This window comes from Phyllostomus discolor, chromosome 11 (genome assembly GCF_004126475.2).
Source record: "Phyllostomus discolor isolate MPI-MPIP mPhyDis1 chromosome 11, mPhyDis1.pri.v3, whole genome shotgun sequence".
NCBI classification, from domain to species: Eukaryota; Metazoa; Chordata; class Mammalia; order Chiroptera; family Phyllostomidae; genus Phyllostomus; species Phyllostomus discolor.
The window spans coordinates 82,746,214-82,774,014 of NC_040913.2; the positions used below are offsets into that span (position 1 = coordinate 82,746,214).

The 27,801-nt window shown below is 47.4% G+C and overlaps 1 protein-coding gene and 1 long non-coding RNA gene across 3 annotated transcripts in view; both read left to right on the forward strand.

Annotated features, from left to right (window-relative positions):
* Nucleotides 1-9,196: 9,196 nt before the first annotated feature.
* ZDHHC2 (zinc finger DHHC-type palmitoyltransferase 2) overlaps nt 9,197-27,801 on the forward strand; it is a 54,815-nt gene continuing 36,210 nt past the window's right edge. Inside the window, exon 1 of one of the 2 annotated variants that reach the window (XM_036011682.1) lies at nt 9,197-9,413. In XM_036011682.1, coding sequence (XP_035867575.1) covers nt 9,287-9,413 — 127 coding nt within the window. In that variant the 5' untranslated portion in view covers nt 9,197-9,286. The remainder of the gene's footprint in view (nt 9,414-27,801) is intronic. The other variant, XM_028526604.2, reaches the window with a different exon arrangement.
* Nucleotides 16,202-18,170, forward strand: LOC118497447. Its single transcript, XR_004899974.1, has 2 exons — nt 16,202-16,289; nt 18,133-18,170. It is a non-coding gene; the product is annotated as an uncharacterized LOC118497447 (long non-coding RNA).

The window sequence follows — 27,801 nt, forward strand, 5'->3', positions numbered from 1 at the left end:
AAATCATAAGTTGAATCATCGTACATCAGGGACTCTCTGTACATAATCTCATCAATATCCTCAACAGTCCTATGAGATAGCAGATAACATTGTATTTCCCAGTTTCCACCTTAAAAGAAGTTTCGTAATGCCCCTGAAGTCAAAGAGCTGATAAGTATAAAACCGAGGCTGAGATCCAGGTTAGCCTAACTTCTGAGCCAGTCTCTTAGAAGCTACGACCCATTGCTCACTGCGAGGCAAGGACGCTAGGAGGTGGAAGGAGGCTGGCTCACCTCCCTCCTGGAGGAGGGCGAGGGACAGGCTGCGGTGAGGTGGCAGTGTGGGCTTCTGAGCAGACGGAACAGAGGTCATGGCCAACCAGGCATGAAGGAAGAGGTAGAATATTAAGACAGAAAACTGGGTGGAAGGAACACTGAGATACTGGCCTACGTTCAGGGTCATGTAACTTATCCTCCGAACCAGGACACTTGAAAGTGAATGGAAACTCTATGTGGAATCACATGAGGATGACACCACAAACTGGGCCCATCCAGGGTGAGCTAGGACACATGGGCACCTTTCCCTTGTCCCTCTCTTGCTAACTTTTCTCTTTGATTCCTTCTTGTGTTTCCTCTCTTATTTTCTCTCTTCTCTCCCTCTGCGTTCTCCCTGTGTCTCTCACTGGCTCTTTCTTGTACCTTAAATAGCAACAATTGGCCACAAACACCTGGAATTGGGATCACTAAGTGCCTCATATTTAAACTTATTTATAAAAATGCTACAATACCATGTTTCCTTTGCTGCTATATTAGTTATCTATTGCAAAACAAAGGGGCCCAAAATGCAGTGGCCAGAGAAAACATTTATTATCTCAGATAATTTCTGAGACTCCAGAATTCAGGGACAGCTTAGCTAGGCTGTCCATTACCAGTTCCGCTTCATCCTACTCATTAGGAGCCAGCCACTGAGCTCAGTCCGTGCTCAAGGGGAGGAAAATGAGCCTCCACTTTTTGCAAGGAGCCATAGGAAGGAATTCATGGGCGTATTTACAATCAGTACTTTTGAATATTTTTTTCAAACTTTGATTCTTTGGTTTAATTTTATTTCTGGGAACTGATCTAAACAAAATAAGATATGAGGAAATGCTATGAGCTAAGCTATTTGTGGTATGAGGTATCAGTGAACAAATTAGAAAAAAACACCTAAATATCCGGCGATAGAGTAACAGTTTAATGAACAGTAGTACTTCTATGGAATACAATATTGTGCAATATTTAAAATTATTCTGAACTGGTAGAGTAACATGAGAAACATTTGTGATGAAATATTTATGAGAGAACACAAAATTGTACATTGAAAAAATATGCGCAAAAAAAAACACACAGTCCAGATGGGAACACACTGGAATAACAATGGGTGTGCTAATTTGTGAAATCATGCGCGGTTTTTGTCTTTCTCCATTTCCAAAATTTCTGTTATGTATTGTTCTGTGATGTATAATTCTGTTATGATTTTTTATTTGAAAAGAAGTAATTAAAGATAACACTGACTTTCAAAATAGGGATTCAGCATGCATTTATGTCATTTTTTTCCTATGGAGCAAAAAATAGACTGTGCTCAGATTTACAGATAGGCTTGTTAGGGATGATATTAGTGACGGAAGAGGCAGGGAAGCTATGACACATCCAGAAGTGGTACTTGAGAAGAATTTCATCAGAGGAAGTCACCAGTGTACGGCTGAGTCCCCTAGGGAGGTAGGTGCTCACTCAGCCCCGGGTTGAGGAGGCTGGAGGAGAAAGTAGCGGGAGCCCACAGAAGCGGGGGGTCTACGTGCGGCTCGGGGAGGTGAAGCAAACACACCCATGGTATCCCCTGGCCCTCCAGACCACCGCCCGCCTCCCACCTCCCAGTCACTGACCAACCGGATTCCAGAGCACAAGGGAGTCCCTTGCAATAGATCTTAAAAGGGGAGCCTTGCATAACACAAAGGAGGGCAGAGGATGGATTTCGAAGGGCAAATTTCTAGCATGAAGGATTTTTTAAAATGCTGGGGGATGCTGTGCTTTGGTGAGAAGATTCCAAAGGTCTTGCGTATAATGCATATGCACCTTTACACTAAAAATCAACATCAGCGATGTTTGAAGAATACACATTTCGACACCAAACTGTTCATATAAATGTGCAGATATCATCTTAGTGAGGGACATTTTCACTTTTAGACACAAACAGACGGCCTACATTTCAGATCACAGCAATTCAAACTGGTTCTGGCATCTGAGTGTACATATCTCACACCTTGTTTTATGTGAGTATTAACAGTACACACACCAGCTGGGTGTTTGTGACATCCACAGCAGTGAGCCTCCTAACAAAGCGATCCCCATTCAAGTAAAAGATGTAAAAGTGGATGTTTTGTTTTTAGCTGGAGGGTGAACTTCACTGAGGCGTGCTCCTGTCTGGTTTGATTAGGGTTTTCTGCTCACCATGTACCTATCACCTATCATAATACCTCCAACATGGGAAGTCATCAAAATTTGTAGATGAGTGAGCAAATGGATTTATTAAGGGACTTTCATATGTTGCTTTCCCAATTTATTTGTTGAGGAAACAAGAAACATCTCAAGACATGCCAGAGAATTTAAGTAACTTGCTGCAGGTCAGAGAGCTAGTAAGTGGGAGAACTGGAATTCATACCCAGGTATTTCAGTTGCAACCGAATTCACCCCCAGAAGAAAACCCAGCTCTCTGATGCTGGTACTTCAGTTATATTTCTAAATATCTAGCCTGAAATATGGCCATGGTCTCACCATGCAAATGGGGTAAAACCTTAATCTTGTGTTCAGTGTCTCTGGAAGTCGGTGTAATGCTCTTCCAAACGAGCATGTTTTATTCTATCGTTTGACATAAATGCACTCTTTTTCATTCTGAGTGAACATTGTGGTGAGATAATCCCACATCCCACTGTGTTTCAGAAGGAAGTGTCTGTGATGTGATTGAGCCTAACCGTGGTTGTCTCGAAGGTGGTACCTCCACACGTGGATTCCAAGCCCTCAACCACTGTACGCGGTGCTAGGAAAACACCAACTCCCACTGTCTCACAGTCCAGATCTAGAGGCTATTGACATTCCACCGCCAACCTAGCAAGCATTTCGTAGCGTGACCCGTTAGCAGAGAGACTGAAATAGGAGTAAATGGAGATAGGTTTTGTCAACCGGCAGGAAAAAGAAAAGGAGGGATTCACAATCTGGAGTATCCAGGTATCACTTGAAAATAATTATAGATTCCAAGACTCGGAGGTAGAAGATATAATTTACCCTGAATTAATTCCAGCTGTTGGAAGAATCCCTGATGGTTAAAATCTTTTTTCTACTACAAATCTGAAGCCAACATGCCCTTTTTGTTAAATGTCATCATTAAATATTTATTTTTCATTTTGCCTGTTCTTTTTTAAGAACCGAGAAAACCCTGGTTAGTCCTTTTCCCTTTTATAATACAAATTGAAGTGTGACCTTGAGCTCCAAGTGACAGTTGAAGTCTTTGACAACACTTGGAAATACTTATTAATATTAAGCATTAATTTTTTTCAGGAGTGTGTGTCTTGAGCCAGAATGTGGGTGTGTACAGACCACTGGGCAAGACACATTAATCCCACACCCCTCCCCCATCATATGCCATACAGGAAACCCAGCATGATTAAGTAGCCTACAGCTTGAGAGACGGAGCTGAATATAATCAATTACGTGTACCCCCCAGTGATTATTTGATTGACCAACAGAACAAAAGGGGTCCTCATGGCCACCGGATGAATACACACAATTCTGCGTTTCAAGGCTTTTTCCAGGAATAATGCTTTACCTTCAAGCACTGTTGGCTGAACAGCTACATCTAAGTCTTGGCTTCATGTGTAGCAGTTTGAGTCCAGTGGTCTGCTAAGCTCCTCCTTGCATATCCTTTGAAAGCAATCATTTGCACACAAACTTCAGGTTGAAGAATCTACGATGTTACTTCCATCCTCCTGCTTTCACCCAGCTGGCTCCTCCTCAGACTCATGTCTTCAAAGGGAGGAAGCACCTAACACTATAAACCTAAACGTGTCTTCCTCTTCCTATCACCTCTCATTTTTTGTCTCTGCAAAACAGGAGAGATATAATTAAGAAAGGAGATTTTTTTGGTTTCTGCCATTTATAAATATAAAGCATGCCTCATGAATATGTGGACAAGATCAAATGCCCAGTCGGTCTGGTCCACTGGAACTTTTTGTGGTGATGGCGTGTTCCCACACAGCCACTACCAGCCACCTGTGTCTATGAGCATTTGAAATGTGGCTACTGCAACTAAGGAAATTGAATTTTTTAAAAAGATTTTTTAATTTATGTTTAGAGGGGAAGAGAGGGAGAAAGAAAAGGAAGCATCAATGCGTGGTTGCCTCTTGAGCGCCCCCTGCTGGGGATCTGGCCCACAACCCAGGCATGTGCTCTGACTGGGAATCAACCAGAAACCCTTTGGTTCATAGGCTGATGCTCAGTCCACTCAGCCACACCAGCCAGAGCAGGAAACTGAATTTTTAATTTTACTTTCTTTTCATTAATTTTGATTAAATTTGAATAGCCTCATGTGGCTAGCAGCTACTTATTGCTCTCTGCAGGTCTAGAGAACATGGCTGCTCCACCACCATTTCCTGTATCCTATTTCTCCTAGTGCCTCCATCTCTGGGAGCTGACACTGATTCTTTAAGAAACGGGACACAGAATGAAATTAAAACTGTGTCCCAGTCAATGTGCTTGGCTGCTGCACACAATCGATGCTAGTTGACTTACACACAAAGACAAAAATGTTTTTGCAAGTATATAAGCACCCCCAGAACCGACAGGAAGTCTGCAGACGCAAGCCTGACCTGACACGGATAAGTCTGATGCTCAGCCAAGACCTGGCATCAAGAACAGTCCGCCCAGGATGCCAGCGCTGGCCTTGACAACACTGGACGCTTGCCACCTCACTGCAGGACTGCACTGCCCTTGGCCACTCTCTGCTCTCCGCTGACCTCTCATTCCACAACGGCCACTTCTAATAACCTAGCCGAACCCACGTGCTGTTGTGCCACCCCTGAAAAAATATGCCGGTCATGCAGGGGGACTATCTGCTCACCTTGTGGGTTCTGCAGACCCTTCCTTCTCCCCACGTTGGCACAGGGGAAGAAGGTAGTGTAGGCAAAAGCATTCATTTAAAGGAAAAATTTCAGTTCTGTCTCTAAAGAGATTAACTCTAATACAAACTGTAAAGAAGTGGGAGCAGAATCAGAGCCATTTGCTAACTGGAAAAATGTTCTCTTAATTCTTTTCAACTTTCTGAATATGGCTTTATTAATCATTAGCTCTTGAATTATAACATAACATTATACAATTATAATTATAATTAGTTATAATTATATAGCATTCGTCACAAAGTTATAAATCATAATTTCTAATTGGCTTGGTTAAGCAAACAGCTGATGCTGTTGAAATCTCTTTGAAAACCCGGCAGGAGAGCTGGACTGACTGGTGCGCACCTGCCACCTAGTGGCCGGAAGGTTTGTCAGAGACGGCTTTTCCCATTTTAGCCATTTCCCCAATGTTTTCAGCCAAATGAACCCTACATTCCTTAGGCCTCTGCACTGTACTCTATTCCCCCCTAGGTTAATGGAAAACCAGAAATCTCGAAGGGGTGAGGAGTATCTTACTGCTACGTTGTCCCCACGTTCCCTAGACCAAGTTCCCTCTTCTAAGACTGCTTTTATTTTACCTGTGTCTGGAAATACGTGGCTTGGGCATGTGAGTATTCTCCCACGGAGACTACCTTGGTCGCCACTATTGCGCAAGTGCAGTTAGTGGTGGAGTCCCTGACATGGGCTGCTGACTTCCAAAGGGATTCCCTACCCCGCAAAGGAGGGAGCGCTTTAAGAAAACAGTGAAAGAAGACCTCTCCGTGTTTTCACAGACCACGCCAGTAAGAATGGGAACGCTGTAAGTGGAAAAGCAGACCCAGCCCTCAGCTTCATCCCTTCCAATCCTCGTACACTTCAGAAGGCAGCTTTTGTCAAGTGCCATACATACCCTGAGAGCAAAATCAACACAATTTACCACACATCTGAGACGAATAAAACTGACCTTGTAGTCAAGGATGCAATGCTTCCCTTTAAGAACACTTTTTCTTTTTTTCCCCCCTAAGAGCAGGTTCAAAAGGAAGTGAGTAACTATGGAACGAGTGACCTAAGAAAGTGTGTGGCAGGTGGTCTGGCTGCAACGAGGAGATGAGGTTGGTGCAGGCAGCAGGACCGAAGGAGGTCTGTGCTCCCTGCAGATAGGCTGGCCTCTTGGGCTTGGTTCACCTGCTGTTCTCGATTCAAACCCTGAAAGGGAGTAAGTGAAAAACTAACCTGGATCTGGAAGTCAAAGGGATACTGGGAGTATTCATCTTGATGACAAGATACATGTGAGGTTGGGGGACTGCAGTGCCTGGGGGAGGGGGAGGGGGCTGGTTCAAAGTCCAGCTTGGCTGGAGGGAGAGAAGGATGGAGTTTCCTTCATGGGAGCTGGGATGGATAACAGGGTTTTTTAAATTTTCAGAGGTGAACGACTTTGATAATTTACTGAGTGGGTGGAGCATCCAGGCAGAGGCCTGTAAGGATGGAATTGTGGTTCTTAGGGCCAGGTAAGGGGGGCTCTCTCCTCTTCTCTGATGCTCCCTTCACCCTCCCACCCACCGGGCCACCCCCCTTCTCTGCTTAGTGCTGCCCTCTCCTTCCATGTCTGTGGCTGACTCTCTTTTCCATAAATGGTTGCAGCAGTTCCACCAAAATTATTACACAAAAGTCACAATTTGTTGTGATTTCTGAACCTCAGAACTTGGTGCGTGAACCTGTACTTCTCTCTGAGTCTCGAGTGAAGTTGCTTTGTAATTGTCTATGACTTCCAAATTGCTTTCCTGTTGATACACAGCCCTAAGTAATAATTTCAAAAAGTCAATGGCTCTCCATTCCTACAAATTAAAGTTACTTTTCCACTCTCATCAAAGTCTAGTATTTAGAGATTGGCTACTCACCAAAAAGCTAACATGTGTATACCCACACCGTGTCTGTCTGTCTAATCAGTGACCATGCAGAGAAAAACCCTGTCATTGCGTGGCTTTTGGGACAATTCTTCCTGAGTTCAACTTTAAAAAAAAATAAGAGAGATACCCTTGGAGAACTCAGTAACACCAGCACTCTTAAAATGGTTAAAAATTGGTTGCAATTATTCCACAAATATTTATAATACGCATGAACAATTCAATAACATTTTACATACCTAATAAAAAACATGTAGCCCCCTGCAAAAATGTTACACCTGTACATTCTCCCCAAAGGGTAAAGAATGTGAACACCGTGGAGAATGTCACTGCTTCCTGACCTCAAGACCGGGTCAGGCCATGAGGTCAGGCCAGGAGGAAGGAGAAAGGCACGGGGGCGGGGTGGGGGGGGGGGGGGGGCCCGGCATCATCCACCACCTAGAGAGGCGCAGCTTGCGCTTCTTCCACTCCGGGCAACGGGAGCCCTTCCTTTCCATCCCATAATAGTCTCGAGTGGCCTTCAACCACAGATTTGCTCGTCCCTGCGAGGGTATTTCAGTCCTGGCAGGGACTTCTATTTCTTGGTTTTAGTCTTTCCTGATTGGGAATATAAAATTATCTCATCCAAAGGAAGGTATCTGTTTACACTCATGTACACCGAAGGGCATCCGGTATCGGGTAGAAGGTACTACAACAAAATGAAGCGATTCATTGAGACACAAACTTTCTCATCCCGATTACTTCAAGTTCCACAGAAACTTGACTGGCGTTTTCCATGCACTTTTTAAACAGAAGCGCAGAGATTTGGGATGTGTGTGTAATACAGTAGCTATTTCGGGAGAGATTAGCTTGCTATTTAATCCAGTCACGGAAAAGATAATCGCAAACACAGAAGAGCTTAGATTTCTTCCACTAAATTGATGCAAAACAGTATTTCTTAAATTCTACCTTATTTTTTCATCCCCCATATGAATGGGGTAATTGCATTCACTATGGTGGCTGTGTGTTGTAAATATATTCATATCCATTAATGTTAAGTAACACTGTGCCCACTATGCATAGTAAATATGTAAATAATTCAGACACACTGCGTTCACTGGGACGTTTCGTGCGGAATCAGGTGCATCCATAATCACATGAAGGAAAAAAGAAAAGAAAACTTCAGGAGCATTTGTATTTTTCCCGTTTCACCCACCCAAAACCCTGGGCTTTGGTCTAATTCCAGTGTCCCTTCAGGGTCCCTTCCAGGATTCCCAACAAGCACTTGAGCGCCAGCTCTGCGCTGGGCTCAGCACCGCGGAAATTCGGGCCGGGAAGGGGACGCCGAGGAGCCCCCGACCCTCGGAAGGGGGCGCTGGGAACTCTTACAACCACGAAATAACTTCGTTGAAGAGTTCACACTCTCAGAGCAAATGATTTGTGTTTTTTTAACTCCGACGATGGTCCCTGGATTCTCAACCAAAAGTGCTTCTTCCTTGGTCCCCAGACTCTCCCAGGCCGGACGGCCCCGCACCCCCCTTCGTGGCGCAGTCCCACCCCGAAACGCCCGCGAGTGGAGCAGCCTTCTCGCCCAAGCCCCGCAGTTTCGGGGGACGCGGAGGTAGCCCCGCCCTTGCTGCCCACGCCTGTTCTCCCAGAGCCACAAGTGGAAGCGACAGTTTTCCAAACCCGAGGACCTCGGCTTTGGCGCCCAGAGACTTTCCAGCGGCGCTTTCCCGGGGGTCTGCGCTGCACCTGCGCTCGCCCGCCGCCCGAGGTGCGGGGGCCGCCTCCCGACACGCCTCCCACCTGCCCCGCGGGCCCGCCTCCAGCGCTCCCCGGGTCCCGAGTCCCGAGTCCCAGCGGAGGTGCGCAGCGCGGTGGGCACCCCGAGCGCCCCGAGAGCGGGGCGCGGGCTCCGCGGCGGCCGCGCGGGGGAGGCGGCGGGCGAGAGGGGCGGGGCGCGGGCTCCAGCCGCCTCCCGCCGCCGCCCGCCGCCGCCCGCCCTCCTCGCGCAGCCAGCGCTCCGCCGGGCTCAGGACCCGGGAGTCCGCGGCGCCGGCTCGGGGCTGCGGGATGGGGAGTTAGCGCCACGGCGGCCGCAGTGGCCGCAGCGCAGCCGGCCGGGGCCGCCGCCGCCGCCGCCGGGCCGGTCCCGCCGGGGACGCCGGGCGCGGCCAGCCCGGCCCGGAGCCAGGCCCGCGGGCGGCGGCCGCGGAGCCGGGCAGGTGGATGCTGCTGGAAGATGGCGCCCTCGGGCCCGGGCAGCGTCAGGCGGCGGTGCCGGCGGGTGCTGTACTGGATCCCGGTGGTGTTCATCAGCCTCCTGCTCGGCTGGTCCTACTACGCCTACGCCATCCAGCTGTGCATCGGTGAGTGCGCCCCGCGGCCGCCGCGCTCGGCCTGGACCCCCGCGAAGGTCCCGGGACGCGCGGACCCCAGGCGCCCCGCCCCGGAGACCCCCCAGCGCCCCGGCTGGCTGCCTGCGCGCTGGCCCCGCGGCCGGACACCGCCCGGGGAGCCCCCTTCCCCTCGCAACTCTCGGGTGAAGGAGCCACCTCCACCCCAACAAACACGCAGCCCCGACACCCCCTGCGCCCCCCGCGGGCCGCGGCCGGCGCGGCCACACCCCCTGCCGCAGCCGGACGGCGCCCGGGGGACCCGAGTTCGCCGCGGTCGGCGGCCTCCGCCGGCTGAGCCCGGGAGGCTGGGCCCGGGATCCGAGCCGCACCGCAGGCGCGCAGGCGGCGGTGCCTGGGCCTGGTTGTCACAGCTGCCCCTGTCTGGGTGTCCTTCATCTACTTTTGAAAAATTGGTGGCAGCACTCAGGGCGTTTTTGCCGCCTTTAGGGTTGGAGGGTTGCCAGTTGGACACTTTCTGCCTGCGAGGAGGTAGGGGCGGGGGAGCTGCTAGAAAAGTGGTCGAAGACACGGGCACGATTAGGATGTTAAGAGCAAACAAACCAGAAGAAAAGAGGTGATCAGCCGAGGTTTTTCTATCCAGAAAGCCAAGTGGCTCAAGTCCAAAGTGCTGGGCTCCTGAATGGCTGGGGAAGGTACTTACAATGCTGAAGACTTCAAACATAAATAAGTAAATAAACAAACAAAGTTGGTTGTGCACAGGGAGGGAGTGTGATCAAATCCCCTCAGGTAGGCAGGCAGGCAGAGGTTTGGTGAAAGCTGATCTCTGTTGTCAGCCCGTGGCTTGTGAATGCTTCTAAGAAAACGCCCTTGTTTCTCTGTCTTGCCAGCACGGACCAGCCTTAGGTGGGACCAGGAGGAAGGTTCAATGGTGGCCTGTTTAGTGGGGGCTGCTCCACACAAGCTCTTTCAGAGTTTCAGGATTGGGGCATCTCACCTCAAAATGTCATAGAGGTCAGAGTAATCCACAAAAAAAATAACGACTGACATAACTTTTAAGAGAATGGGGACTAACTTCCCCATTCGTGTAGTTTTAAAAGTTGACATTATTCCTTTGTTTATTGAATTTAGAAGTATTTCAGTACGAAAGTGAGTCTTTTTTTAAAAAAAAAGGGTTGGGTTGTACTGAAATCGTGAAGACAGTGCATCTCAATATATTTATTAGTCACCTGAAATGTACAGGAAGAAAGTTTTCAGAAACATGTTTGATTTTGGTATTACCTGTTACTAGTAAAATAGCTTGCTTTATTGAGGTATACTGTCTGTGTTATATAACAATTGGAAGCCTTTGTAGTATTTCGTCCCTTTCCCTCATAAAAGCAGTGAGCAGTAACTGTGCAAAAGAAGGGAGTAACTGAAGACGCTGGTTAGCAACACAGGCAGCTTATTCTCCTACATTGCCACGTTAAGCTAAGAAGCTTAGCTTGATACCACCTCCCACAGCCATCAGGAGGAAGCCCAGGAAGGCATGGAGGAGAGCTTTTCTGTCCTTACAGCTTCCCCTGCCCCTGGCTAAGACGCACATGTAGCAGTTAGGGGATGGGGTGGGACTCACTGGAAACTCGCTGTTATATTTGAAGGATATTTTTTATGTGTGTGGGGTGGGCAAAGGTGGGCTTAAAGTTGTACGTGAAACACAAAATTGATTCTCATGTTCCTATTTTCATGACCTGTATGCCTGCTTCCATACGAACAACTGTAAACCCCCCTTTGCCCCACCCTGTATATTTTCTATATGTTTAAGATAAACCTAAAGTGCCCATGAAATCTTCATGCCTATTTTAGTAAGTGGAGATTTGACTGAGAGGGAGAATACCTCATTCGGAATTGCCTAAGTGGCACGGCCTATTACTGAAACCTTACCTCGAGATCAGAAATAAAGTCTTATACGACTTCTCATTACTGCCTGCCTAGCCTGGCACAATGCCTGTCACGTCAAAGGCAATCCATAAATGGCTTTGAATAAAGCAATACATGATTCAGAGGCAGTATCTCCAAGGCTGTCAGAAAGTAGTTTTTGTACTGTTATTGCTGTAGAAACACATAGTAAGAAACTGTATGAAAGGTCCAGATTGCAGAGTCTCGAAGACAGAATAAGTTGCAAATGAACTTGACTCTAGAGACGATGGCAGTTTAGGAGAGGTGAGCTCTGAGAGCTTGGGCAGGCTTGGGTGGGTAGGACGTGGAAATGAACTGCACAGTTTCTCTACAGACTCTGGGGAAGATGGCGACTGCTGTGGCAGACACCCCAAACCAGCCTCCTCTCCTTTTCACAAACAAAGCAAATGCCAGCGCCAGCCTTTCCTACCCACCCACCCCACCCCCAGCAGGAATCACATCTCAGACTGCCTCGCCCTTGTGGATGTTTTTTTTCTCTTGGAAGTTGCTATTTATAGGCATGTCTTCCATAGTTCACCTATAAAACGTTGGCCAGGGTTGGGACCAGAGAGTAGAGGTTTGGGGGCCGGGAACTGGACTGGGTAAAAAAGAATAGAATAATCGGAGTGATTTGCCCTGGTCCTCCTCCTGCATCTGCTGTCAGCTGGGATGACCCTGACTATAAATTACCCTGTGCCCTTTGCTGAGTGAACTGCAATTTAGGAGTAGTGCTTATCCTTGGTATCCTTGGAAACTGGAGATAATGATTCTCATTACAGTTAGTTTCTATATTTAACAACGTGGATGTGTGTGGCCCTCTGGGCACTTTGTCAGTTAGCATGATGTTTGCTTAGTGTTTGTATTTTATAAAAATAAACTCATATTTCTTCTTGGAATACATGTATGTAAAAACTAGAGGGGAGGTACATACATTGTATGAAGGTCAAGTGTTTGGGGTCAGTTGCCTTCCTGTTCTACCAGAGAAAAGCTCCAATAGGACTGCTGACACTTGAGAGCATTCAGAACATGTTTGTCTAGTGTGTTGGTTACTGGGCTTCTTTATTCGTATTATTTCCTGCCCTCCTCCCTCCCCTCTCCCTCCTACTGCTCTCTCAACCCCAGCTGCTTTTGTCTTAAAGTCTTTTGATTCCTTTAATTATTGGGTAGCTTGTGTTCCGTCAAGTGAGATAGATACATTCAGAGGGCAGCACTTGGAAGCTGGTGCTGGAGGCTGCAGCATGGGAGGGAGCGGAGGCAGCCCGCAGCCTCAGGCACGCCTGGGGCCGCAGACAGGCCGGACGCGGTTTGCATGGGCTGCAGATCCGCTATGAGAGACAGCGAGTTGACTTCGCTTGTGGAAGAAGGGAACCGGAGTTTTCCCTTTTAACTGCTCACATTTAAACTTGTTTTAACTGTTTTAAAAAGTCTTTTTATTTTGTCATACTTGCGCATTTACAGAGAAGTTTCAAGAATAGTACAAGAAACCTCCACACAGACGCCCCCTCACTTCACCATGCCTCATTTTCTCTTGCGCTTGGTTCAGTCTTGTGTTGTTCTGTCCAGTGACGTGCTGTCCAGGCTGGTAGCCTGTGGGCAGTAGGCCATTCACCATGTAGCCTTGGTGGGTAGTAGGCCGTCCCATCTAGGTTTGGGTAGGTAAAAACTTGAAGACGTGTGCACAATGACAGAGTTGCCTAATGTTGCATTTCTCAGGAGGTAGCCCCTTCATTAAGCAGCACGGGACTGCTCAACTCTGCTGTTGCAGCGGAAAAGCAGCCTCAGACGACCCTGGAACAAATAGCTGTGCTTGGGTCCCAGTGCAACTTGACCCACAGACGCAGCTAGCAGAACCGGACTTGGCCCTTGGGCAGTAGAGTGCTGACTTTGGAGTGTGTTAGTTAGATAGAGGTCAGCCCACTGGAACCGTGGGGATTTATTTACTCACAGTTTTGCAGTCTTTATTAAAAACCCTCTCAGATAACTGCAGCCTCCTGTCTTCCACAGTGATTACTGACGATGTCCAAGAATTGAAAGAGTTAAGTCTATGCAGTTGGGGATCAGTTGGGTGATGCACAATCCTGCTTTCCTTTTTTAAGAAACAGATATCCTTAGGACAAAATATGTAAAACCTCCTACCTGGGTACTGTTAAGCTCTGATCTACAGTTAGTCCAAGGCCAGTGCGAGCTCAAGGATGGGGACTGAGGGGGGCTCTAAGTCGCATTTTATCATGAAGTGTATTGGAGCCGTTCAGAGAAAGCGGTGTGTTCTTGGTGTTGGAGGAGTAGTGTTTACACAGTTATGCAGGACGTTGAAGCTCTTTACAGAAAACGAGACAGGTTGCTTTAAGAATACAGATTGCTATCTGTAATTATTAAAACAGTCTTAAATGACATGAGGGCACATACATAGAAAACCAATGCATGTAACACGTTCACTGTCTAAAACACTAAGAATTTTTCTGATCGACTTTAATGGTGCAAGTATATTAATTCTGTGACTTTTCTTGATATTGTCAAATATTAAAAAAATTTAAAGTCTGTGAGCACAGCTTCAAATTTAACATTCAAACGTATAAAATATGAGATGCTCCATATTCTTGATCTGTGCGGCCATTTGATTTTAATATAAATGGTCCCTGGGAAAGTAGAAGGAAAAAGGCTGCTTAATACTATCTTGGTTCCATTTAGTGCGTCAGAAAATTCTCTCTCTCTCTCTCTATGTATATATGATAATTCAGCATTACTGTTTGTTGTTAAATCCTGTTAGAGATAGCACATGCAAAACAATTACCACAGTGCTAAGCGTGTAGACGTGCTTAATAAATGTTGAGTGAATTAACCTCTTTGGTTTTGGGGTAGCATTCAATCCATTTTTTCCTCTGAAAACATGCAATCGCACAAAGCTAATAGGTGAGAGACTAGGATCGAGTTCTCAAAACTCAATTTAAACTAAGGTTTGCTGTAAAAAAAGTTTGCTTTCACATGCTTCCCGAGATAGTCATCCATGCCGTGAAATGAAGTACTTGCTCAGGTGTGTCTGGTAAGGAACAGAAGCTAAAGGTGCAGTGTCATAAATCAAGATGGTTAATCATCTGGAGGGAAGGCGCCCTTCCACAAGGTTAGAGAAAGGTTAGCTTCGGAAGGGTTGGGGTGGGATTCATTCAGAAGCATTTATTGAACCCCTGTGCCAGGCACTTTCCTCTACAGAGGTGTTTTAGAGAACTGAATAGAGGCCTTTGACTAATTGCCAAGAAAAAAATTGCCTCTGTAGAGAAAAAAGACAACAGCTACCCTACCAAACAAACAACAACGGCAGCAGCAACAAAACCTGAAACCTCCTGTCGGACTTGGGCCTGAGGAGAGGGGTCGTCACCTTTCGGAATGCCACTACCACCCCAGAGCAGCAGGAAAGGAAAGTAGAAAACAGAATACCCCACTCCAAGGAGTCTGTGAATTGGTTGCTGGACCAACGTTAAAAAAAAAAAAAGAAAATCAATAAAGCAGGTAAAAGGAGCTGATGGCGAGCACTTCCGTAGTATTGAATTTCTAAATGTGTTATAAATCTTACCACATATAAATATCTCAGAGCAAGGTCGTGACCAGCAGTTTTTGCCCCTCCCACCAAGCAGGTGGCTGATTCAGCTCCCTCGTGTCTTGGGGGACTTTTACTCTGCTCTCTGCTGGGGACCCCGACTTGGTGGGTGAAGCTGAGCGGGGTGCAGAGAACTTCCTGAAACAACTCGGTGAATCCGTGGGGAGGCTGGAGAACTAGCTTACAAAAGGGGCAGAAGCCAAGAGGAGGTGGGTGAAGCGGGGCTGATGTTACTGGGGGGGGGGGGGGGGGGGGCGTGGCCCTGGTGGCCTGCCTGCAGAGCCCCGAGGCAGCCCCTGCTCCCTGTGGTCTGGTCCCCATGTCCAGGCACCAGCACTCAGCAGCAGCAGGTGCGTGATCTCTTTGGTTTCTGCCGTAGAAAAAAAAGTGCCAGGAAGGAAAAAGAAACAGATCAGTGCGTTTCAGAGATTAGGGTGGATGGGCTCTGGATGGGAAGATCCTCATTCATTTTGCATGTGTTTGTTTCACTTGCTTTTATTGGTGGGAAATGTGTGGTTTTTCTTCTCGGAAAAATGAAATCATGACTTGTCGTGTTATCCTTTATACCGATGATTTCATATACTTTGAGTGTGATATCGCCTCTCTCAGCCTTCGTTTCTCTAGGAAGTGGTGAGTTCACGGGTCCCCCGAGACGCCAGCACTGTTTGTGATGATAGTTGAAAGACTGTCTATGGAGCTTGGAAAATGATAGATTAGAACATGGCGTAGACGCTTAATGCTCTCTGCTGGGAAACCAGTTTTCCAGAGATTATTTAGAAAGACAGCATTCATATTATGTGGAATCCTATGACTTTATATATCAGCCTTTAGGTGTATCACAGAGTATAACATAGTTGGGTTAATGTTCTTAATAGTCCATTAGAAAGTCGTCGAAATGTTTTTGCTAATTCCTTTAAGGGTAATGTGATTATAAGATCTTAATTGTTATCTCAGTCAAACGCTGAGAGTGGAGGGGAGGGCACTGGCCGGGCAGGGAGGGAGTGGTGAGGGGAGGAGGCGCGGGAGGAGGTACGTGCGTGACCTGATTTCTTGAGAAGCATATGGTAGCGATGAAGTCACCAGCTATGATTGCCTGAAATTCTTCCTTTAAAAATGATGTCACGTTTTGAGACACTTGTATTGCATTTTTCCCAACTTGACTTTTCAGCTGACTATGCCTTTAAAAAAATGTTTTATTTATTTTTAGAGAGAGGAGAAGGGAGGGAGAAAGAGAGGGAGAGAAACATCGATGTGAGAGAAAAATATCCATGGGTCGCCTCTGAACGTGTCCCAACCGGGGACTGAACCTGCAACCTGTATGCCTTTTGAGTTCAATCCTAAATATTAGTGCCTGAAAGGTTACAAAATCTATTTTTATTTGGGAGGCACTCGGGCAGAAAATATGCTGTACTTACTGTGTTAGTTCTCTTAGATCATTTTAGATACGTTGCTGATCACATTTTAAAGATGCAAATGAAGGACAAGAGCTTTTATAAAGATGGCTGAGTTTTATTTCCTTGCCAGTATTCCTCCATAATATCCTGAAACTCCTGCTCCTGTGGAGTGTAAATTAAGCATTCCCACAATACGTAAATTAACTTGAGCTCCTTGTATTATTTCACTAGCATTGCAGCTGTCAGGAGTAGTGCGTTACCAAAGCAAATACCGAGCGACAGTCAAGAAACCTTTTTCTCTAAGTCCTTTAAAATCAAATACCCGGAAAGTACAGTAGTTTCAAGGCAGTTTATCTTGGCATTCATCTTAGAATAGATGGAATCCTTATAGGAAGCTGTTCATGCCCTGGCTGGTGTGGCTCAGTGGACTGAGTGCTGGCCTGTGAACCTAAGCATCACAGGTTGGATTCCCAGTCAGGGCACATGCCTGGGGCGTGGGTCAGGTCCCCAGTAGGGGGCATGTGAGAGGCAACCACACACTGATGTTTCTCTTCCTCTCTTTCTTCCTCCCTTCCCCTCTCTAAAAATAAATAAATAAAAACCTTTTTTAGAAAAGCAGTTAATGCATTTCCAAGAACTTTATAGATTTGTCTGATTATACTTCCGTGAAATTTGACAAACCGGAATGTTTTGTCATGCTACTCTATTTTATTATATACAGATAAAGTTGAATTTCTGTTTCTGGGTTATTGCATCATTGAAAAAAGGTTTTTTTGCCATATTTCAAGGATATGTTTAGAATGAGGTGTCTTAAAGTCAGCTGGATGTGTGTCCCTGATCTTTTGGGGGCCCAAGGGTGGTTTTAACAGGGAGGTCGGTGAATCTGCAGCATGTCCTTCCGCCAGATCTGCAGGGATGTGCGAGACGGTGTGACTTGGAATGCGGTGTCTACGATGCTCATGGCGCTCGCAGTGGGAGGACTTGGGCGGGAACGCAGCCTGCTCCCAAACAGCCCATGGCAGATGTTCGATGCTGAGCTGCAGGAGAGGCATCTGATACCGTGCATGGGAAAGTAAAAGGTTTCCGTTTATGAGCCTTAGACTGAAAGTCAAGCCGAAATTGCGGAGGCGGATTCGTGATCCCATTTATTACTGAGTGGACAGCTACGTGTGAGGCGTTTGGGGAAGAAAGCCAGTAAGGGCTTTATCTCCTGAACTGTGACTAGTGAATTATCAAGGGCATCTCCAAGGAGGTCAGTTCATGTGAAAGGATGAAGGGCAAGGACCAGTGTGACTCCATCAAGGGTTTAGCTGTAGAATATTTTAAATGAAATGCAGCTTACTCTAGGACTGGGACATACTTAAAAACTAAGGTCCGTAGAACTAAGAGCAGTGTGTCCTCTGGAAGCGGGGAGAGGGTAGGGATTCACTGTGGGCCCCCAGACAATTATTTGCATATTACAAATAATTACGAAAGCCAAGAACTGAGTGCATTTCTACCATCTGTAATTTATTGAATACTCTTAATTTTTTCATTCACTCAAAAATATGTATTAACGGCTCTTGGAGTTTACATTTTCGTTAGGGCCTGGAAGAACAAAGAGGAAACAAAAGTAAGTAGCTTACGTGATTTGTCCGAGGGTCATCAGTGCCACCACACAAAGCAGCAGCAAGGCAAGGGCTGGGAATGCCAGGGAAAGGGTTAAATTGTAAATATGGTGGTGGCCAGGAGGGGAGGTCGTGAAATTGGAGCAATGACCTGCAGGTGCCCCGGGATGAATTCAATCCTAAATATTAGTGCCTGAAAGGTTACAAAATCTATTTTTATTTGGGAGGCACTCGGGCAGAAAATATGCTGCACTTACTATGTTAGTTCTCTTAGGTCATTTTAGATATGTTGTTGAAGACTCCACAATGGTAGAGGGAAGAAATGCACCTCAGGCAGAAGGGGTAGCAGGGAGCCTGAAAACCCGGAGGCAAGAGTCTGCCCGGGCATGGGCGGAGGAATATGAGAGATCCTTGGTTGGAAGCAGAGTGAGCAAGGGGAAGGGAGGTGGGTGACAAGGTCAGACAGGGCAGAAAAGGTACTTGTACTTGGAGTGAAATGAGGGTCCATCGGCCGGGTGATGAGTAGCACAGTAATGAGCTACACGACTTATGCTTCAAAAGGTCACTCTGGCTGCTGTGGCACCAAAGCTGCCTCTTCGGTCCAGCTGGGAGATGTTGGCATGGCACACGGTGGGGCTGGGCCGTGGGAATGGTGCCGGTGCTCCGAGTCCGGGTGGGGTGTTGAAGCGGAGACAGCAGAATTTCCTGACAGACGAGTGAGCTGTGAGAGAAGCAGCGGAGCCCAGGCGGTGCCAGGGTTTTGGCCGAACAACCGGAGGAACGGAGATCAGCCGAGAGGCAGAGCTGCTGGTAAACGGAACTGAACAGACATGGGGTGACCCAAGGCCAGCGGCAGGTTGTGTTGGCCTTGACCGAGAGACGCTGAACAAGCAGTCGCAGGTGTGAGTTTGGCATTGGGGAGAGAGTCTGAACCAGAGGAGTAAATTTCGGAGTCTTCAACATATGAATGGGTTTGAAGAGTTGACACTGGACACATTTGTTCTACCGAGGGAGTAAACATGAATTAAGCAGAGACCAGGCCCTGCGATTGAGAGATTGAGAGAGCGCTCAGGAGATGTGAGACGCATAGGAACCAGCAAAGAAGCGCAGAGAAGTGCGGGGAAGCTGAGAGCCTGTGGGGTCCTGAAGCCTGCGAGGGGAGGGCAGCAGGGAGGAGGGAGGAACCAGCCTCAACAAATGCAATCCCACCTTACTGCAAGTGCAGTAAGGACTGAGCATTTACCGATGTGGCCATTGAACTCCTGTTTTGAATCTACACTCTAAAGACCCAGAATTTAATTTAAAAGCCCCCCACCCCACACACACACAAAAATACCCCCACAGGGACCAGGATATGAATTCCTAGGATATCCAAATTTATTCAATCCAAAGTTAAAAGGCTTCTTCGCTCTATTAGCCAGGCTTCCTTTTCTTCTGATCTAAGGATAACCTGCAGGAAACTGCAGGAGCGCAGTGACCGGCCTGGCCGGCGGCGGCGCTGTAGCCCAGGTGCAGGGCGCGCGTTCAGTTCACCCTCTTACTGCAGGGGCGAGCGCCGGCTGGGCTTGCTTCCTGGAGCCTTTCCTGAACGCAGAAGACGTTCCGGCCTCCAAGAACGTGACCTTTTATCCGCTTTAGTTTTACATTATTTGGCCACTCGGATGGTCATAAATAAGCTTGTAATACTCCTCTAGCTTCACATCATTACAGGCGGAATTGTGACCCCGCCCCCCAAATTCGTATGTGGAAGCCCTGGTCCCCAGCACCTGAGAATGTGACCGCATTTGGGCTGGAGCAGCGATTTCAAACATTGGTCATCCCAGGACACATGTAAACTAATTAGTAAATACTGTGGTAACCAAAAAATATATATATATTTTTGCCAAAGTGACCAAAAAATAGGTGTAAGTCTGATTGATTCACACTGGATGCCTGTTGTTTTGTTGGTGGGTTTTTTTATTTGTTTTTGGTTTTTGACAATCGAAGGAGAAAGAGGCCAGTGCCCCTGACTAGATGGTCAGGTATTACACGTCTTAAAAATGCTTGTGGCACAACGGTTGAAAATCCCTGAAATAGAGCTTTAAAAAGGTAGTTAAGCTAAAATTAGGTCTTTAGGATGAGCCCTCATCTCATATGATTTGAGAAATTTGGTGCAGACACATAGAGATGGAAGACGAGGTGAAGAAACCCGCGGAAGATGGTCGTCGTCCTCCACACAAGCCAGGAGGAGAGGCCTTCAGAGAAACCTCGCCTGCCACCATCTTGATCTTGGATTCCCGGCCTCCGGAACTGTGAGAAAATGCCCAATACATAACTGTTGTTTAAGCCTCCCAGGCTACGGTGCCTAGGTATGGCAGCCTGAGCAAACTAAGGCACAAATGTAACAATCAAATCTCTTTTTTTTTAAGATTTTATTTATTTATTTTTAGACAGGGAAGGGAGGGAGAGAGAGAGAAACATCAATGTGCGGTTGCTGGGGTCATGGCCCGAGACCCAGCATGTACCCTGACTGGGAATCGAACCTGCGACACTTTGGTTCACAGCCTGCGCTCAATCCACTGAGCTACGCCAGCCAGGGCAAATGTCTTTTTCTTAAAAGTTCTAAACATGGGAATGCAATCACCTGTAATAAGGAATTAGGTGACAGAATTAATTCTAGAAGTCCTTTGAAGGTTAAAAGAATAATTTAGAGTATAAAATATTTGCCCTGATATACTTATAAAATAATCAATTAAAAAAAAGAGCAATGGGCTAGTGCACACAGTCTAAAATTCGACAGCAGTTTTTGAGTAACCAGAGCACTGATACTCACTGGTAGAGACTTTGCAACATGCCAGCAAGGAAGCATGTTAACAGGCACCGGGTGAACGTGAGCTGGTGGGAGAGTGGGAGATGCTTCCCACTGGGTCTGTGGCTGCTGCATCAGTAACCGGTGGTCTTAATCATGAGCTAGATTCTTGTCCACAGCACAGGGACTGAACACAGTTCGTGAATGAACTGAAAGGCATTTGCATTGCTTGCAGATTTGGGTAAGTGAAATGGTTTCAGGAAATGAAAGCAAAGATCATTAATTGGAGGAGAGAGCCAGACAGGAAACCTGAGAAGCAGCTCACACGCCCAGCAGAGGAAGAGATTCAGTCCAAATGCTTATTGATGACTCTCTATTCAATTCTGTACACATTTTTTGTACTTCCCACTTACATTAATGAATACGCCTAGTATGTAATTAGGTGGCGCTGGTATAGTGTTGCACTATTCTGCTATACTGTGTCTTCTAGCAGGGGTGGTGTGTGTCTATCATCTGTGGGCTGGCAGCATATGATTTGCTTTAGCTGCAGCTGAACGTACGTACAGTCACTGCCGGCTCGTCTGTGCCAGTGCAGTAGGGAAACGCAGTGCAGGGCACGGGGCTGACTTGCTGCATGCTGTAATTCAAGCTGAGATCAGAGACTGTGCACACGAGAAGTTCACCCCGCGAATACATGACCGTGGAATTATAAAAGGCAGTAGTGCTTCCCAGTGACCCGGTACCGAAGGGCGAGCCACGAATAGCTGCATCCCCTTGCGTGTGTTAAGAGATACTGTGCCCCAGCGCTATACTGCAGTAACTAACCCTGGTGCCAGTGTCATTTCAGATCTTTTAATTCGTCCCTTCCAGTGTGCCACTGTAACTTTTATAGTGATGAGCATCATAAACACAAAGATTGGGACCACCACTTTATGCAGTTTCTGGAGGACTGCGTAAGTGCCACACAATTTACATGAACCCAGAGATGCCGGTTTAATTTTTGCATGCACTCTGTGTGCTCTGTTGTATACACTCCAGCCATGTCGTCCTCAGCACGCAGCTGCTAACGCTGGGAGGTAGTTTTATAAGGCTGTCTGTTTCCTTGGAGAAGCAAACGAGAAGCATTAGTTTCTCTATGTAGCAAATCAGACAGCTAATGTTCTGTAGTGAATAAAAGTACTCTCTGTATTTCCTCTGTGATAATTCCGAGTATACCAAGATAATAAGAGATTGATCTAAGGATGATTAAAAAATACAGTACAAAAATTGTTTCCGTCTGATCTTATATAATTTAAATGCCGAACTCACCAAAGTACATATGGGATTTTGGTTGCTCCCAATAAGTAAATACTTACTTACATACATAAGAGAGATACTTAGTTACATTGGACAAGGTCATCATCAGGGCCCTTCGATTCTAAAGGTTTGGTTCTGACTAAGGAGGGGAATGTGTTCAGGACGTAAAACCCCAGTCCAGCCCTTCCCTGGTGGTAGAAAGCCACAATGCGGGAGCCAGGTACAACTGCACGGAGGGTGTAGTGTCCTCCGCAGACTTGAGTGGTTTAAAGCAGTCAAGGCCCCAGTGCATCTGGAATTGGAAATGAGGGGGGTTCGATCTGCAAAGGTTCAGGCCTTGTAGGGACGTGAGCTGAGCCTTAGCTATGTGTGGAAGCGGGAGGACCCCCCCCCAACTCTACCAGGAAGGCACCCCCACCTGCACTGACACACACAGCTTGCCAGCACTGGGAACCTCTTCTGTTTTAATTTGGGGGATAAGAGGGTTCCATTGAGTAAGCTTTGAAATGAGGGCACTCAGAGCAAGCACCAGCCCGGAGATCAGATTTCCTTACTTAACCGCACCGCTTAGTCCAGTCGGGGATTCAGGAATCGCCTCTCTCTTTGCCAACGGGAGAGGCATTGAGTTTTCAGAGCCACAGTCATAGGACGACGCCGTCTTTTCCCTTTCAAAACCGATAAATGGAAAGAGCCCACACATACCTGCTGATGAAGCACATGCAGTGAGTGCGTTCTCAGCCTTCCGTTGGGTGAGTTAGATTTCACACTGCCCGTTTCTGTAGAGGAGAGCTCCTTAGATATTCAGGGCGATGTTTGGTCAGCTTGCTAAAGAATGAGAGAGAGAGAAAGAGAGAGGGAGAGGGAGAGAGAGAATACTTCTAATTTGGAAGATGCGCCCATGGTAAGAATCACAGGTGACCATTCCAGGACCCGGGGCAGGGGCAGTGGGGAGGAGTTCCATCTCCCTTTGCTGCCCATATTTGCAATTGGGGACTATACCTTCATAGCAGTGCACCTCAGAATGTTCATTACCAGCCTCAAAAACCTTCTTTCTTTCCTTCTGCTGGTGAGGAGCGAGGTCAGACACCCCTGCCCGTTTCCTTATCTCCCTCCCTGCGTCACCGTTGCACACGGGTCCTGGGAACCCCAGGCTCTGTTCTTGACCCCAGTTCTAGAGCTGAGAGCTCAGGACGGCCCAGTTCTAAGTGCTGCCCTGGAGTATGACCTGGAGTTGGACAATTTGTGTCCAAAATCGGTAAAGCGACCTGTTTTTCGGGTTATGTGTAAGTTGGCTGGTTGGCGGAGGAGGGGGCATGGCACAAAGAGGACCTCCAGGGGCCCCCTGGGCAGAAGGCACAGGCAGGGAGGACCGTGGGCATTCAGTGCAGTCCAGTATGGAGGAGCCACCCGAGACGGAACAGCTGCCCAGGACCAGGAAGCCAGTGGGGTACTCACTCAGCAGGGGGATGCCAAATGGGACAGACCCTGGGAGGCGGAGCGGATGCTGTGAAAGAGTTTTGGAGTCAGGCAGACTGCTGTTTAGATCGTGGCTCCGTGTGGTGTGACCTGAGTGGCATTCATTAGAAACGTTATTCATTGTACCTCTGCGAGACCGTCTTCCCAACCTGGAAAATGGCGTTCGGGGGTCATTGCTGGAGAATTGGGGGTGGGGTGAGTGCCAGCTCCTCTCGCCCAGAGGGTGGGGGAGGAGAAGGGGGGTAGCTCCCCTATCCCCTTTGTTGGGAAGGAAATGAGCTGGTTTGTTGCAAGCTTGACACAAAGTAGCAAATTTTTGTTATGTTGTTAATTTATAATTTTGTCATATTGTTTCAGGTGCATTGTGAGTTAGAAAAGCTTTTGATGGCTACCTAATACGGAAGCCTAACCACCCGATAACAAATGACTTGCACAGCCTTTTGGACAACAACCTGTAGAAAAAGACTTCCTGTATCTTGGTTTATGTCATCTGACTTCCTCTGGTTCATTTCCATCTTTGGTGTTCCATTGTGTCATTCTTCAAGAAAAGGTCTGCACTAATTCCTCGACCATTTTCCATGGTTGTTTGGCCATTTCTAGCACGCAGTTTAGGTTAGTACAGTTGGCTAGGTACAAATTCTGGGGTGAATGTGGGGGCTGTGCATCACACCACCTGGAAAGTATTACTTCCCCCCAGGTACACAAGCCCCCCTCCCTCATGTGGAGACTCTGATGCCCGTCAGGCCCTGTGGGAGCCTGGCCAAGTTGTGGTGGGTGCGTGAGGGCCGGGGATGGGCAGTGGAGAGCACAGGAGCTCTGGGAGGAGCAAAAATACAAAATGCGCTTTAGAAACTCACTGGTTTATTGTTTTCTTGTCGTGTTAATTTGCCCACATTAAAATTCCCCTGCATTTTTCTGCTTACTCACACTCAGAAGGTCTTCCAGCAATTTATTCCCTTCAACCTGACACTTCACTCTCCAGAAAACTGTAGCACAGCTGAGAGCTGGAAATGCACGGCGTACCTCTTTCTCCAGATGGCGTGAATGCACTAAGGCCTAGAAACAAGGTCAGCCTGTCTGCAGATTCATGAGCAGGAGGCTGAGCGAAGAGAAGTGATCTTGGAGAGCTAAGGAGGCGCCAGATCACGTTCGGCCGCTGAGGCCTTAAGTCAGGAGATTGCACTTGCTTGTCAACTCAGTGCAGAGCCGTGGGAGGGTATTTCGTCCGATGACATCAAGTTACTTTTCAAAGAGATCATGCTTTCTTATTGCCAAACGAGTTTGCAAGGGAGCGCGTGGGGATCCCATGAGGAATGTGGACTGCCTGGCACCACATTTGTGCTTAGCACCGGCAGGAATGTGAGACCCGGCTTTTGCAGTGACCAACGGAGCCCAGATTGGAAGCCGTGTGTTTGCAGGCCAAGCTCGGCGCGACGAAGCTGTTGACGTGAGAAATGCCCAAGCCTGCAGAGTTTTATGAGTTTATTTGAGCCAAACGAATGATTGAGAGAATGCTCCAGAAGATGGCAGTTTCACCACTTATCCATCAGAATCAAAAGGGAAGACCTGAGAGGGTTACGGGAAATCCACGGGTGATAAGTTTAGGGAGGTGGGAGGAAACCAAGCAGGGAAATCTCGGAGGCTGGATAGAAAGTGAAATGGATAGACACACACCTTTACATTGGCGGGTCCTGGATAGTTAATAATTACCATTTACAGCACGTAGAGAGGGTATGTGGGGGACAGGGGAATACTGAGGGGTTCTAGGCCTTGCGTTCTGCTGCGTGGGTGTGCCCTGAGGGTCTAGGAAAGGGGTAACTCTAACCTTCCAAAGGTGGATTGCCCAGATGCAAAAAGATGACAGACACGCTCAGTTAAAGTAAAGACTGACCTTTGTCAGGGAGATGCCAGCCTAGGACATGACTACCTGCCATGATGCGCTTTTATGTAGGCAGTTTCCATTTCAGACCATCCTAGGCCGTTTACTGTAGGTCTCTGAGTCCGTGAGGCCGCCAGGCAGGCCTCTGCTGAGCTCATCACGGTTGGTATATGGCCCCTTTTCCACCCACAGAGCCTTCCCCTTACTCTTTGTTTCTGCTCTGAAGCGACTTCTCTGCCCTTGACCAAGTTTCGACAGACCCACTGATAAATGTATTTGTAGAATGACTTTTGCCCTAGGTTTTTAAGTCACTTTTTTTAATACATCACAGTAGGACTGAAGATAATTTTAGAGCCAGAGGAACCTTTAAGATAAAGTGCAAATTTTGTTTAAAAATAAAATTGAAGCACAGGGCAACTGAATATCACGATCAAGGTCACACGCGCTGGGAAGACTGGATCGGAGTCCAGGTCTCCCACCACCCAGCTGAACGCAGGTGCAGAGGGTCCACGGAGGGGCCATGGTAGCTTGTTTAAGGAGCGAGAAAGCCCAGACCTGCTGAAGCATCGTGCACAAGAGGAGGAGAGAGTGAGACCTTGAGGTAGGAAGGCAGCACTGCAATTGTCAATAAAATCACAGTGGCACGTGGGGACTGCAGAGGGGAAATCCGCTGATAGAGGCTTAAAAATGTCCATGGGTCTGTTGTAAAGGAAATGGATTCAGAAGTATCTGTGAGGAAGAAAAGGATTTGGTTAGAATGGGTCTGGAAATATCCATTCGAATAATACACTTTTCTCAGGTCTGTCGTTAAAACGGCCTGGCAGCAATGTCACCAGTATGCATGGGGACGATTCCTAGCGTGCCCTCTCGCCGCCCAAGTTTTGATCCTCCACACACTAAAAACGGAACTAGAGCTTCTTGGAAAGTCGCTGGAAGGACAAAGGAGCGTGCTTCCAGGGGTGCCCACGGGCCAGGCCAGTCCAGGAATTCCTGGCACGGGGACCGGGCATTTCGAAAAGAGCTCGTCTCGCTCCCGTTCGGGTGAGCTGAGGACCCAGAAGTCATGGGCGTGAGGGTGCGGGTGACCGTGACAGCAGGGGCGTGCTCAGGGCGAGGGACCAGGCCTTGCTCCAGAAAGTGGTGGGGAGCCAAAGGGGAGAGACGGTGCATTTGAGTGCCGTTAGCCGTTTCCTGTGGGAGGGTCAGGGAAGTGAAGGCTCAGCAAAGGGGAGATTTTGTTGGGACAGGAGGAGGTCCAGCATATTTGTGCTGTTACGGTTGTTTTTCCCTTAATCTCCTGAATCCAAACTGCTTCTGTGACTCATTAGAATTGTTTATTTTCTATTTTTCAGTAACAGTTGGCATTCCGTGTTATTTTGTATTAGGTGAACAGCATAGTGGTTAGACAGTCATCTAGTTCACACAGTGACCCCCCCCCCAAGTCTTTCTAGTACCCACCTGGCATCACACACAGCTATTACAGGATGGGGTGGGGCAAGAGGAGGTTCACAGTTGTTCCTATGGAAAATAATAGGTCACTAATGCCTAATAACACAAGGACACACCCCGTGTTTCGTGCGCTCACAGCTGTAAACCTGCCTTTGCCCGCCCCGTGTCCTGACCACCTTCCCTGAGCTGCACTGGGCCTCCCGGGGCTGCTACGCAACCACCAGTGTGTCCTTCTGAATCCCTTCATTGAGACTGTTCTCAGAGCCATGCTTTTCTCAGTCACTTTAGCTGCCAACTAAAACGATGCCTCCTACCCTTGGAGCTAGCTCTTCACGGGAGGGAGCTTCATGGTCCTCATGTCTTCAGCAGTGTAACAGCGAGTGTGGTCAGTGCGTGTTTTCCAGTAAACACGCGTCAAAGACGGGCAGAGAGAAAACAGAACCAGGCTATGAAGGTGCCTTCCGATTCAGTCGTTGGAACCCCGTCTTTCTTGTCGGTATTCTTCATCGTCAGACTGCGTGCGTGGGGCGGGGGTGTGTCTGCGTCGCACTGAATTTGGAGGTAGCGTAGTGATTTTAGGATTTATATTGAGGAGTTGCCATATATGTGCAATATAGGTACGTTATTCTCCAAAGAGGGAGCTGGAATTTGAAGGTAAGAAAAAGAAAATTCCAATTAAGAAAAGAAAGAAAAAGAAGGCCACCGTATACATTTGCAGTGAAAGCACCAAACTGTTCTAGCAACAGTTATGTAACTGTTCTTTGCTAATTTAAGGGAAAAGTACATTTTTTTAAGTCTACTATGAAGGCCTATTTTAGTATCTGAACTTTTGCATTTTGAATGTACCGCTGACTAAAAATTGAACTAGATTTAACAGTTTACTGGGCTACTACTTATCAATGGATGCATTTCTTTAACAACAAACTCACTGCATAATCACCAAAGCTAAATTTTTAGAGATTAGTTGATAAAAATACGGGA